Below are 13,805 nucleotides of genomic sequence, written 5' to 3'. Positions count from 1 at the left end.
TCTGCTGTGTTGCAGACATTAAATGTATTTTCGGCTTTCAGCATTTTCTATTCAGGTTGGGTTTATCGGGATGTAGGTCCACCCTAAGTCAAGCAGCAGCTGTATTTACAACCAAGAATATCCTAAATGATACCCAGCAGAGCTGTCCGGATATACACCCAGGATGAGAGTTGCGCCCTCCTGCTCATAGCAAAAGTCAAGGAACAAAGAATATCTTCTTGCCCAGAAGAGTCTGCCTGTCCCTCCCCACTGAGGTCCCAAACTCCATGGGCTAGCAGCCTGTCTGCCCAGAATCTCTGCTCTAGACACCCACAACACGAAGGAGAACATACGGATGCCATACACAGCACTGGGTGGACTTTTATTTTAAAGTCAAAGGCACAGCCTGGATGGGCTGAGGCAGTGACCATGGATGCCCAGCCCAGACCCCCAAGGCCCCACCCCCAGCCAGGAGTAGCTGTGCCAAAGGGGAGGGGGTGGGTGAGAAGAGGGCCTCCTCTTTTAGGAGCCACCTATCTCCTTCCTTAGCCCCAACAGGGGAGAAGCAGATGACATAAAGTGAGGCAGAAATGCTTCAGAGGGTCCCCCAGGGCCTCTCCTTCAGTCCCCCCAACATGGGTCTTTGGTGGACGTAATTGCACAGAAGACTAGTCCATAAAGTGACAGTTGAGGGGTGCCCCTCCCAGGAACATGGCCTCAAGGGAGAACAGGGTAGGGGGTCCCATTTTAGGAGTTAGCACTCCTAACTCAGTGCTTGTAAGTGGCGGAGGGGCTCTTTCCTGTTGGAGCAGTCCCCCTGGAGGGGCCTTCTGCCCAGAAGAGGCAGTGTCGTGGGAGAGGGCCCCCCAAACCCCACTCCCCAGCAGGTCCCCCTTCCCTGCATTTCTATCTGGTAAGACATAAAAAATTCTCTGCTTATAAAAATACTTCTGCTCTGTCTGGGAATGGGGTGGGGTAGGAAAGGGAAGGACAGTTCCTTGGGGATCAGGTCGGCGGCTGGCAGAGGCCTCCGGGAGTGAGTTGGGCTCCCAGGTCACAGCCCCTATGAGGGAAGGGGGTCACAGTGGCGGGATTAGGAGGGGGGCAGGGGGCCGTTGGCTCGGCGGGGGGCCCCTTTGGCGGCGACGGGGGCTCGGCCCGGGGCGGCTGGTGCGGGGGAGCCCCGGCGGGAGGCGGTGGCGCTCCGAAGCTTCTGCTTCCGCCTCTTGGCCAGGGGTGCGTTCTCCACGCTCTTCAGGAAGAAGCCCTCCCGCTTGCCCCGGTTGAACGCCTGGCAGAAAGGAAAGGGTGAGTGCCCCCACCCCCGCCTGACCCCGGCTTCCAGATCTAGTTTGACCCCCATTCCCAGACCTTGCCTCCAGCCGCCTAGGTCAAGGCCGACAGGGCCTTGGCCTCCAGACCGACCACCGGATTCGGTTCACCTTTCACCTCCCCTTTTTTTTTTTTTTTTTTTGACAGAGTCTTGCTCTGTCGCCCAGGCTGGAGTGCAGTGGTGCAATCTCAGCTCACTGCAACCTCCGCCTCCTGGGTTCAAGAGATTCTCCTGCCTCAGCCTCCTGAGTAGCTGGGATTACAGGCGCGCGCCACCACACCCAGCTAATTTTTCTATTTTTAGAAGAGACGGGGTTTCACCATGTTGTTCCGGCTGGTCTCGAACTCCTGACCTCGTGATCCGCCCGCCTCGGCCTCCCAAAGCGCTGGGATTACAGGCGTGAGCCACCGTGCCCGGCCTCACCTCCCCTTTCTGGGCTCCGATGGCTCGGCCTCCCCAGACTCCACCTCTCGAGGCTTCGCCAACCCCTTCCCTTCAACAGACCCCGCCCTTTACCATGAAGGTGGCGTTGAGACCCGAGCGCACTGCGGGCCCAGAGGACTCGAGCACGTCGGGCGTCCGGAGCGGGGGCGAGGAGCGCGCGCTGCCGTCCTGCAGCCACGAGCTGCCCCGCAGTCCCTCTAGCTTCAGCCGCTTGGCGGGGTCCACGGTCAGGAGCCCTGGAGGCGGGGCAAGGAAGTGTGGGGAGGAGCCTGGAGTAAAGCCTGAGCCCCAAAGAGATCGTAACAGCCCCACTCTCCTCCCCTACCCATCCCCAACCAGGACACCTGACCCAGTGACCATCCCTGTCCCAGCGTCCCCCTCCCCAACTGTGGTCTGTGACCTCCAGCTCCGCACCTCGGACCAGCTCCTTGGCTTCCTCCGATACGCCCTGCCAGGCCTCACCGTCAAGGGAGAAGCGCCCCTCGCGGATTTTGCACATGATCTCGGCCGCCTGGCTCTGCCCGCCCTGGCCAGAGGCCCCCTGGAAGGGGACCTGCCCCGACAGCATCATGTACTAGGAGGGGTGAGGGGAAGGTGAGACCCGCCCAGGCTGCGGGGCCGAGGCTGACCCCTCCGCTCCCACAGAACCACTCACCCTCCCCACTAGGGGCACTCCTCAGACCCACGCTTGGTGAACCCTAACTTCTAACCCCCAATACCCGGATGCTCTGACTCTAGCACCAGAGCGACCCCGCCTCTGTATTTGAACCACCTCGATCCCAGCTTCAGACGAAACCCAGCCGCCCCCACCAAGATGACCCCCGTCCCCTCGTGCTGCTCCACATCAGAAAGACGCCAGGCCCGAGCGACCCTGACCCCGCCTCGAGGACCGCGTCCCATACCAGAATGACGCCCAGGCTCCAGAGGTCGCAGGACTCGTCGTAGCCCTGCTGCGCCAGCAGCTCGGGGGCAGCGTACTGCAGCGTGAAGCAGGGCGTCTGCATGGGCACCCCGGGACTCTGCGGCCGCAGCCGCGCGAACCCGAAGTCGATGATCTTCACCGGCGCCCCGGGCGTGTCGTCGGCGTACAGGATGTTCTGCGAGGGCGGCAGGGTGGTCAGAAGCAGCCCCCGGCGCCACAGCCCCGCCCCGCCGCCGAGGCCGCTCGCCCACCTCCGGCTTGAGGTCGCGGTGCACCACGCCCGCCTCCTCGTGCATGAAGCTCACGGCCGACACAAGGCTGCGCAGGATCTGGCTCGCTTCCGACTCGCTGAAGTGCCGCTTCTTGCGGATGTGCTCCAGCAGCTCCCCGCCCCGCAGCAGCTCCAGGACCAGGTACGTGTGCAGCTGCGGGCGGCGTGGCGGGCCACGGTCACCACCCACCCACCGCGGCGAGCCCCCTCCCACCACCCAGGCCCCGCCCCGGCCCTCGGGCCGTGCCCATGTTCGGGCACCCCCTCCTCGAAATCCTTTTTTTTTCTTTCTTTGTTACTTTTTTGGAGACAGTCTCGCTTTGTCGCCCAGGCTGGAGTGCAGTGGCACGATCTCGGCTCACTGCAACCTCTGCCTCCCGGGGTTCAAGCGATTCTCGTGCCTCAGCCTCCCAAGTAGCTGGGATTACAGGCACACGCCACCGCGTCCGGCTAATTTTTGTATTTTTCGTAGAGACGGGGTTTCGCCATGTTCCCAGGCTGGTCTCGAACTCCTGACTTCAAGTGATCCGCCCACCTCGACCTCCCAAAGTGCTGGGATCACAGGCGTGAGCCATCGCGCCCGGCCAAAGTCCCTTTTCTTGTCCATCTTCAGCTCCGCCTTCCCGTCCTCAGGCCCTACTCCCCTCAAATTCCACTCCCGGCGCCTCCCTGGTCCCTTTGGGCCCCCGAATCAAACGCTAGGCCCCGCCCAATTCGCCCCCAGATCCCGCCCAAGGGGGGATCTAGTGCCCCCAAGCCCCGCGCCTGCCCCTTTTCTCTCCGCCCTCCCCTGGCCGGAAGCCATCACCTGGTCGTGATGCACCTCGTGCAGATTCACCACATTGGGGTGTGACTGGCACAGGCGCAGGGCAGCCACTTCGCGCTGCGTGTTCGCCTCCAGCCTGGGGGACGGAGCAGGAGTTACGGTCGCCGTGCTTCGGCCCCGCCCCCGGGACAGCGCTCTGCCACCCCCACCCCTGCCCGCGCCTGGGGCCTCCCACCTGCGACTGAGGATCTTGACCGCGAACTCCTGGCCGCTCTGGCGCTGGCGGCAGCGGCGACACACAGAGAAGCTGCCCTGGCCCAGCGCAGGCTCCCGCAGGTCCAGCTCGTACTGCTGGAAGAAGGGCGAGTCCTGGAGGCGGAGGTGAAGGCGAAGGGGGCGCGTCAGAGGTCCCACCTGGTAGCCCCGCGGCCCCGCCATGCCCCATGTCGGAGAGGCTTGGGACCTCACCGAGCTCACGCTGGGGGCGCCAGTTGGATCTAGGCCTAGAGTTCCGGGCCTAGGCCTCTCCTAAAACCAATTTCCCCCAGCCCAGCCCACCTGCATCATAGCGCTCCTGGCCACCGCTGCCCGACCTGGCCGGTCTCCAGCACCAGGCGCTTCCAGCACATCGGTCATCACCGCGTTGTTGTGGTCGAAGAGGATGGAGGGTGCCACAAAGGAGTATCCCTGCAGGGCGGGAGTCGGGGGGATGGGCATGGGGGTTGGGGGTGCGGGTGAGGAGACTCTGGTGGGGAACCAGGCAGAGGCAAGACCCTGGACAAGGGGGCAGTGGGGGTGTTCCAGTTGCATTCTGGTACACACAGGATTTGTGGACACATTTTATTCCACCTGGTTTTATAATCACTTGGGGCCATGTCTGTCCCCACCAGCCTGTGACCCCAAGTTTCTCATCAGAGTGACCACCTATTCCTCCCCAGGTGCCAAGGGCTGAAGGCACTGAAAGGACCACTGAATGCATTGAAAGTGTGGCCTGAGTTCATGCTTAGCTTATGAGAATCCAGCTCTATCCTCTGAGGAAAAAAACCTTTATTCCTCCCTTTCAAGCCAGACTTTGGCTGCTTCTGCAAGGGGAGCTACTGAAGAAATGCAAAAAGAAACCAGAGTTAATTCTTTGCTTTTCCTAAAGATCCATGTCCTGGCAATTTGAGGAGCTTTCAAGGGTCATTTTAACTGTGTGTTGTAGCCAGGCACGATGGCTCACGCCTGTAATCCCAGTACTTGGGAGGCTGAGGCAGGTAGATCACCGGAGGTCAGGAGTTTGAGACCAGCCTGACCAACATGGAGAAACTCCATCTCTACTAATAATACAAAAATTAGCCAGGCGTGGTGGCACATGCCTGTAATCCCAGCTACTCGGGAGGCTGAGGCACGAGAATAGCTTGAACCCGGGAAGCAGAGGGTTGTGGTGAGCTGATATCGTGCCATTGCACTCTAGCCTGGGCAACAAGAGCGAAACTCCGTCTCAAAAAAAAAAAATTAATTATCTGGGTGTGATGGCACTTGCTTGTAGTCCTAGCTATTGGACAGGCTGAGGTGGGAGGATCACTCAAGCCCAGGAGTTCAAGATTGCCGTGAGCCATGGTTGCCCAACTGCACTCCAGCCTGGGTGACAGAACAAGATCCTGTCTCTAAAAAATTAATTAATTAATTAATTTAAAAAAATAATTTAAAAAACTAAGTGTCATCTTCTCCTAAAAATGTAGTACCCAGATCAGTACCTGGAATATTTTAGGCACTCACTACACATTTTTGAATCATTAAATGAATGAGTGAAAGTACCTACCAATTCAAGAGAAAGAACTTTATCATGGGGGCTGTGAGACAACGGAATGGAGTGTGGACATTCAAGCACAGAGTTGTCAATTCTAAGAGCTTCAGAGAAGGGACTTATCTGGCCATTTTTGGTCTGTCTATTAAACAAACCATACTGGTTTATTTAGTGATAATGGTAAGATATCATTATGGCAGCATGATAAACTGCACAGAAGGAGATGCTGTCCACAGAGGACTGCAGCACAAAGAAAGGGTGACCCCCTGGGCCAGGTGAGCAGACAAGGAGGCCTGAAAGAGGGGTAGAAGCTTGCCAGGTAGACTACTATAGAGCATGTACTCCAGGTAGCAGGAACAGCAAGTGCAAAGGCACAGAGGTATATTCTGGAACCTCTGAGCAGTTCGATCATGCCCTCCAGAGCATCAAGTAGGAAAATGATGAGAACTGAGGCTAAGGTTCTACGCAAGGACCACATCATGAAGGGCCTCAATGCCCAAGCAAAGGGAGTTTGGACTTGTCCAAAAGGTGTAAGCTTCTAAAATTCAGTAGAGGGGGCTTGGCATGGTGGCTCACGCCTCTAATCCCAGCACTTTGGGAGGCCAAGGCAGGCGGCCACAAGGTCAAGAGATCGAGACCATCCAGGCCAACATGGTGAAACCCCGTCTCTACTAAAAACACAAAAATTAGCTGGGCGTAGTGGCGCACACCTGTAGTCCCAACAACTCAGGAGGCTAAAGCAGGAGAATTGCTTGAACTCGGGAGGCAGAGATTGCAGTGAGCCGAGATCAAGCCACTGCACTCCAGCCTGGTGACAGAGTGAGACTCCGTCTCAAAAAAAAAAAAAAAAATTCTGTGGAGGGGACCTGTCCCTCCAGGAGTGTACCATGCTATGCCAAGGGCATGCAAAGCCACAATATCAACATGCATCTCCTCCTAGGTGTCCACGTGAGAAAGTGATCTCTCTTTTTTTTTTTGAGAAGGAGTTTCACTCTGTCGCCCAGCCTAGAATGCAATGGTGTGATCTCGGCTCACTGCAACCTCCGCCTCCCAGGTTCAAGCGATTCTCCCACCTCAGCCTCCCGAGTAGCTGGGATTACAGGCGCATACCACCACATCCAGCTAATTTTTGTATTTTTAGTAGAGACGGGGTTTCCCCCATGTTGGCCAGGCTGGTCTCGAACTCCTGACCTCAAGTGATCCACCTGCCTCAGCCTCCCAAAGTGCTGGGATTACAGGTGTGAGCCACCACACCCAGCCGCAAGTGAATAATTTTAAACAATATTTTTACATAACAATAAACAGATGATGGAATAGAAGGGAAATTAACAGAAGGTTTAAAGATAAACCATGAACTATCAAACACACATCCTGCCCCGGTGGTTTCTGCGACTGACAACCCTAGGTCCCCTTTAAGTGGAGACGTCTAGGGGAGATGCTAAGTCCCAATCAGGACACAAGGCCTAGGCAGTGTCCTCGGGTCAGCCAGGGCTGAGGCAGACAGCAACATCTCATCTCTCCTGCATCTGGGTTCCATGAGTTTCCCCTCACCTGAAAGATTCGGGGGTCCCCAGGTGGGGGGCTGCCAGGGGGTGAGTAGACAGGCTCCAGCCGAGTGAATTCCTCTGCAAAGTTGCCCACATCCAGCTCTGAGCGGATTTGGGGCCGGAATGGGGCTGGAATCTTCCTGGCAGCCAGAGCAGCCCAATCGAGGCCCTGAGGCAAGGGAATCAGAGATTAGGTGTCAAAGGTCAGGAATGAGAAACTCCCTCCACTCAGCCCACCCTCACTGGGCAGTTCCTCCATGAGGCAAGGGCTCATCTGGCATTTGGGGTGGGCAGCTATTCCTCCTGCCTCCCTGGCTTCTCTCTCCCTCTGGTAACACAATCCCTATTCCCCTTAGAGAACCACCATTCCACCACACTTAGTCAGTTCTGGAACTTTTACTAGAATTGGTGTGAAAAGGTCGGACGTGGTGGCTCATGCCTATAATCCCAGGATTTTGGGAGGCCAAGGCAGCTGGATCACCTGAGGTCAGGAGTTCAAGACCTGGTTAACATGGTGAAACCCCATCTCTACTAAAAATACAAAAAAAACAAAAACAAAAAATAGCTGGGCATGGTGGTGCACACCCGTAATCCCAGCTACTCGGGAGGCTGAGGCAGGAGAATCACTTGAACTGAGGAAGCAGAGGTTGCAGTGAACCAAGATAGCGCCACTGCACTCCAGCCTGGGCAACGAGCAAAAACCCCGTCTCAAAAAAAAAAAAAAAAGGGTTGGCGTGAAAAACAAATCTCTTTCTCCTGCTGGACTTAAATCTAAGAGGATGTGGTCTGGAACTGCTAGGGACCCTCTCAGGGTTAGATGAAGTCCCCATGCAGAAAAGCAGAACCAAGGGACATAGTTTCAGCACCTGGATGTGGTCTTGCCTTAAGTCAGACCACTTTCCCTTGGCCTTTTCACTTATGGGAGCCAAAACATGCCCTTTTATGTTTAAGCTAATGCGGCAGAACCTGTTGATTGCCTGCTCAATATCCATTCTCCCTGTCTTCCTTAGTACCATAACCCCAGTTTTATTCCAGGAACTAATATACACAATTAAAAGAATATTTTTACAAACTTGCTTGCAGTTAGGGGTGACCAAAACTTATCAGAAAAAAATTATTAGGTAAGATTCCAGGAAAAGATCCTGAAGAGGGAGGTTGCTAGGTGGCAAGTGCCCTTTTTGCCCCTTCTCCTTCCTCCTGCTCCCTACCTGGGAGACAGCTTAGATGGCAAGAGCTCCAGCAACCATGTTGGACCATGAAGCAACCCCAGGGATAGAAGCTACTTGCTAAGAATAAAAAAAAAAAAAAATTAAAAAAAAAAAAGAAGAAGAAGAATTTAGATTCCTGAAGACAGTGTGGCACTGTGAAGACACCACAGCAGCCCTGGTCTGCTAATCTGGACTTCTTTTATGTCAGAAGAAAAGTACGTAAGCCACCTATTTATAAGTAAGTATAATAAAAGTATTATATAAAAGTATAATAAAAGGTTTACTTATAAGTAAACCTCTTAGGTCACTCTGTTCATTCTGATCTCTGTGGCTAGCACCAAACTTGATTCCAACAGATATCACCATTTTGAGTTGGACTTTTTGTCACTGTAGCCAAGATGACTGACTCAAGCTGGAAGGCTCCAGTTCTACCACCAAGGACCTGAGCACTGCTCTCACCAAAGAAGCTGTCCAAGAAAAAGCAGAAGGAGGCCAGGCGCGGGGACTTACGTGTCTGTAATCCCAGCACTTTGGGAGGCCAAGGTGGGCAGATCACGAGGCCAGGAGTTTGAGACCAGCCTGGCCAACATGGTGAATCCCTGATTCTACTAAAAATACAAAAATAAGCTGGCTGTGATGGTGCGCACCTATAATCCCAGCTACTTGGGAGGCTGAGGCAGGAGAATCACTTGAACCAGGGAAGCAGAGGTTGCAGTGAGCCAAGATCATGCCACTGCACTCTGGGAAATAGAGCAAGACTCTGTCTCCAAAAAAAAAAGAAAAGAAAAAGAAAAGGCAGAAGGAGGGAAACACTCTTCCACACATCAAGCCTTGAAGACCTTGGGGCCTCTCCTGTATGACTGGTCAACCCACTCCAGCATCCAGCCCAGCGCCCAGCATAGGCAAAGGGTGGGCTTGAGGAATTCACTGAAAGAAACCAACACTGCTCAGATGCTTTCCCCACCCCGTGCAAAGGGACATCTTCACCTCAAAGACATAGATTCTTATCTAAGAAATCATCTCAGGCAGGCCCTCCCAGGGCTTGGAAGATTCAAAGAGATGGCACTCGAAGTATGAGTAACACAGTACCTGGCCCACAATAAGTACCCAGAAATGGGTGCTTTTGTTTAGATGTCAGACGAGTGGCAAATCTGATGCCTACACTTAAGCAGAGGACCATTAAGCACAGGCATTCAAGCCTCTCAGCCTTGGGTTGAATCTGAGCTCCATAACTTCCTGGACAAAGTACTTAATTGTTTGGAGCCTCAGCTTCCTCATCTGTCAAGATGGGGACAAGAATCAAGGTGGTTGTGGCAGGGTGCGGTGGCTCACACCTATAATCCCAGCACTTTGGGAGGCTGAGGCAGGTGGATCACTTGAGGTCATGAGTTCGAGACCAGCCTGGCCAACATGGTGAAACCCCCATCTCTACTAAAAATATAAAAATTAGCCAGTCGTAGTGGCCCGTGCCTGTAATCCCAGCTACTTGGGAGGCTGAGGCAGGAGAATCGCTTGAACCCCTGAGGTGGAGGTTGCAGTAAGCCGAGATCACGCCACTGCACTCCAGCCCAGGAGACAAAGTGAAACTCCGTCTAAAAAATAAGAATCAGGTAGTTGTGAGGGTGAAATGAGTTCATGTCCGCAAAGGGCCGACACACAGTAGGTATTCACTGTTACAAAGTCCTGCTGGGCGATGGTGCTGGCCAGGCCCAGCCCCTGAGTCAGTGCATTCTCACGTGGCCAGATTCACTCTGCACTGCACTCTAACGTGTGTGCTCCTAACAAGTGAGCAAACACCCATGTGTGCTGATCAACCGTCCATCTGAATGACAGGCACACAGACTGTACAGGGACAGGGAAAAAGAACAAAATGCCTGGGTGGGTGCTAAAAGCCATAAGTGTGGGTTTTGGTACTGATTTGGACCAGCAGGAGATCTATCTAGAGCCAAGGTCTATTCCCAGCTCGGCACAATTTACTGTGCCATCTGGGGCAGGTCACCTGCCTTCTCTGGGTCTGTCCAATGAAAGGACCAACCAATCCATTCTCAAATCCCTGACAGCCCCAAGAGCCAATGAACCTAGAATCCTTTCTTTCAGGAACACATCTGCCAAGTTTCAGTGGGGATGGATGTGAAGAGAAACCTAGCTGACACACACTTGCTTTCTTTCTCTGGGGGGATTTCCAAATAAAGTGAAACTGGCCAGGCACAACCTCAACCTGGAACAGCAGCCCCACCTGGGTATGCACCAGGAGGTGTGGGGCCCTGAGTCAGGAGCCTCACCTGGAAGAAGGGGTGGTTCCGGACTTCTTGTGCCCCCTGGGGCCCCGCACCCAATCGCTTCTTGGGATCCTTGCAAAGCAGCCGCTGCAGCAGGTCCTGCGCCACGGGCCCGATCCGAGGGGGGAAGGGAGGGGAGCACTTCAGGATCCGTCTGGGAGGATTGGGGGGGCGTCAGGGGCAGCAAGCCCCCCCCCACAGCCCTGCCCAGGCAGGCCCTGCAGCCCCCTGGCCGCCCTCCACGTCCAGCCCTACTCACCGAGACACCTCAGCCTGCGTGTTCCTCTCGCCCTCCAGGGTGAAGGGCGAGGCCCCCGTCAGCAGCTCGAAGAGCAAGATGCCCAGACTCCACCAGTCCACAGCCTGCAGGGTGGAGCTGGGGTGAGGGCCTGCATCTCCCCTGCCTCATACCCCACCTTTTCACCTCCCCCAGCCCCACTTCCCTGCCAACCTACCTTGCCATGCCCCGCCTTGCTACGGATAATTTCGGGGGCCATGTACTCGATGGTGCCACAGAAGGAGAAGGTCCGCTCTTTCTGGGAGGGCAAGAGGTCCTGCTTAGATGTCGAAGCCTCTCCTGTGCCCCAGTGCCCCACAAGGCCCAGAGTAAGACTCCCTCAACTTCTGAGGTTAGAAAGCTGAGCTGTGGAAACTTCTTGGAGCTATTCACTTCTGCAGCCCCAGAATGCAGGCCCAGAGCAGGAAGAGGCAGGAAGGAGAAGGATCGAATGGGGCACTGCAGGCAGAGATGGCCTCCACTCACCTCCTCCGTCAGGAACTCCTTGCTCAGCCCGAAGTCCGTGAGGACAATGTGGCCCTCGGAGTCCAGCAGCACATTCTCCAGTTTCAGGTCTCGGTAAATGATGCCGAGCTGGTAGGAGCAAGAGGGGTGCTGAGGCTTCCTCCCCAAAACCCTCCCAAGCTCCTGCAGCTCCTGGCCCTGCTCAGGATAAGGAGACCCCCCAGAGAAAGTCATCTGCCTATAGAGGGGGTCTTCAGGGCAGAGCCACTGAATAAGAAAGGCCATTTAAGATATAAAGCAAAGAAGGAGGGCCCCGTGGATCAGGCCCCAAGTTCCCAGAGAGAGGAAAGTCTGTGTGAAGAGTTCTACTTCAAGGAGGCCTCAGGAGCCAGGCCGTGAGGTTTCCATTTGAGGAAGTTCTGTGAACACAGCCCCGAGTTCCCAGAAAGAGGAAAGCCCCTTCGAGGAGGTGCCAGGGGAGGGGACCCCACCAGGCAGCGTTGAGGCTTCCTGCAAGGGGTCCTGGGGAAGCAGCTCCAATTCCCACCCAGCTCGCCACTGGCCCCCCAGGAAGCCCAGGGGGAGGCCTGAGGCTGCCCTGTGTGCAGGTTCCTTCCAAGGCCCAGACCCAGTTTCCATAGCAACAGCCTGAGGCCAAGTCTTCACCCACCTTATGCAGGTGTTCCAGGGCCAGCACGATCTCACCCCCATACACGCGCACCTCAGCCTCCTTGAAGTACTGGCGCTGGTAGAGGTGGGTGAACATCTCCCCGCCGCTCACATAGTCTGGGAAGTGCAGTGGAAGTCAGGAAGCAGCCCCCTCAGGTGGCCTTGCCTGCCCCCAGCCACCCCACCCCCATTGGGATGTGGCGTGCGCTCACCCAGGATGAGGTGCAGCTTGGCATCCGTCTGGAAAGCGTAGTGCAGCGTGACCAGGAAGGGCGCCTGGCGCACCAGCTCCAGCACCGAGCGCTCGGTGCGCGTGTGCTCCTGCGTCTTGGCGCGCTGCACCAGCGCCGCCTTGCGCAGCACCTTCATGGCGTACAGCTTCCCCGCGTCGTGCCCGCCCGCCTTCCGCACCAGGAACACCTTGCCGTAGGCTGTGGGAGCAGCGAGTGGGTGGAGGGTAGGCTGTGAGCGGGAGATTGGTGCAGGCTTGGGGGATGGGGGCGATGCCAACTCAGGAGGGTGTGCAAATGAGGCAAAGGAGCTGGGGCAAGAGGCAGGTGTGCAAAAAGCTGGCAGAGCCTTCTAAGGAAAGGGTGTGCACACCCCGGGAGGGTGCCCAGCAAAACCAGGGAAAGGATGTGCAAACCAGGCTGGGGAGCACGCTACTCCAGGGGGCCTGCTGCGAGGCGTGGGGGCGGGGCACATGCAAACCTGCGAGAGATCAGATGGATGTGAAAAGATGCCAGTGCAAGGAAGGGAGGCAGAGGTGTGCACCTGGCTGGGGAAGGGATGCGCAAACCAGCTCTGGGGCATTTGCAAAATGTGGGAGGGGGATCCCATATTGGAAGAAAGGGAGGAGCTATGCAAATCACTTGAGAGGGGCGCAAGTCCCCCTCCCCAGGATGTTGGCAAATCCAGGGGGGCATGCACGCACAGGACCGTGGAGGGAGGAGTGATGTCAACGTGGAGTGCCCTGGAAGTGGGCATGCAAACCCTGGCGAGGCAGGGCGGGGCAGGCAAGGCAGGCTGTGCCGGGAAAGGGTGGGGGGCCTGCTCAGTGGCCTGGCCCAGGCCCAGGAGTGAGCAGGCAGGAGGTCAGGGGCACCGCGCCTGGGACGCCTGCCCGGTGGATGGGGGTCCTCACCTCCCGTGCCCAGCACCTTGAGCAGCTCGAAGTTCTCCACGCTCACCTTCTCCTCGTGCCCGGTCAGGTTGGCTGTGGGCACAGGGGGCGAATGAGCCCAGCCGGTCCATGACCCGTCCCGGCCTGCCCCGGGCAGCCGCAGTCAGGCCCCACACCCACCTTCTGTGATCCGCAGCTCCACCGCGCAGCTCTCATCCTCGTCCTCGTCCCCCATGGCGGGCGGGTCGCTGGGGCCCGCGCGGCTCGGGCTCCGGGCGGCGCCGGTTACATGGCGGCTCCGGCCGGGGCGGGCGCTTCCTGGTGCCGCCTCCGGGGCCGAGGCGGGCGCCGGCACCGCCTCCCGGCTCCCCGCCCTGCGCGGCCTGAGTCAGGCGGCTGGAACGTGACAGCGCCGGGCTGCCGGTGGGCGGCCGGCTGGGGCCGCCCTGTCTCCCGAGCCCCCAGGCCAGGCCTCAGGGCCGTGCGCTCCGGGACCTTACTCGACTCTCCGGGGAACTGGAAACACCCCGTGGAAGCCATCCCTGAGCCCGTGGGTAACCTGGAGCCTCTGGGGCATTTGTCCCCAAGCCAGGAGTCTGCCCAGGAATGCCGGCTGCAGCCAGTAGCTGGAGGACATTAGGAGTCTGTGCCCCAAGGTGGGGACGAGGTGCCTGGTGCCGGGCAGGCTGAGAGGGGGTCTGGATCCTGGAAGTCATCCAACTCTCAGGCAGTG

At 57.0% G+C, this 13,805-nt stretch overlaps 1 protein-coding gene across 1 annotated transcript; it reads right to left on the bottom strand.

Annotated features, from left to right (window-relative positions):
• Positions 1–335: 335 nt before the first annotated feature.
• Positions 336–13,395, bottom strand: RPS6KA4 (ribosomal protein S6 kinase A4). Its single transcript, XM_032153264.2, has 17 exons — positions 13,253–13,395; positions 13,094–13,165; positions 12,162–12,380; positions 11,951–12,066; positions 11,302–11,409; positions 10,994–11,074; positions 10,798–10,901; positions 10,542–10,692; positions 7,056–7,220; positions 4,274–4,402; positions 3,951–4,084; positions 3,758–3,851; positions 2,930–3,103; positions 2,659–2,853; positions 2,171–2,330; positions 1,829–1,992; positions 336–1,270 (listed from the first exon to the last, which is right to left on the bottom strand). Exons 1-17 carry the CDS (start codon positions 13,305–13,307, stop codon positions 1,073–1,075), a joined length of 2,319 nt encoding a protein of 772 aa, XP_032009155.1. The 5' UTR covers positions 13,308–13,395; the 3' UTR covers positions 336–1,072.
• Between the last annotated feature and the right edge of the window lie 410 nt (positions 13,396–13,805).

Source organism: Hylobates moloch, unplaced genomic scaffold (genome assembly GCF_009828535.3).
Source record: "Hylobates moloch isolate HMO894 unplaced genomic scaffold, HMol_V3 SCAFFOLD_5, whole genome shotgun sequence".
Taxonomy (NCBI): domain Eukaryota; kingdom Metazoa; phylum Chordata; class Mammalia; order Primates; family Hylobatidae; genus Hylobates; species Hylobates moloch.
Note: the sequence above shows the minus strand (reverse complement) of the source record. Positions and strands in the feature narration are given on the sequence as shown.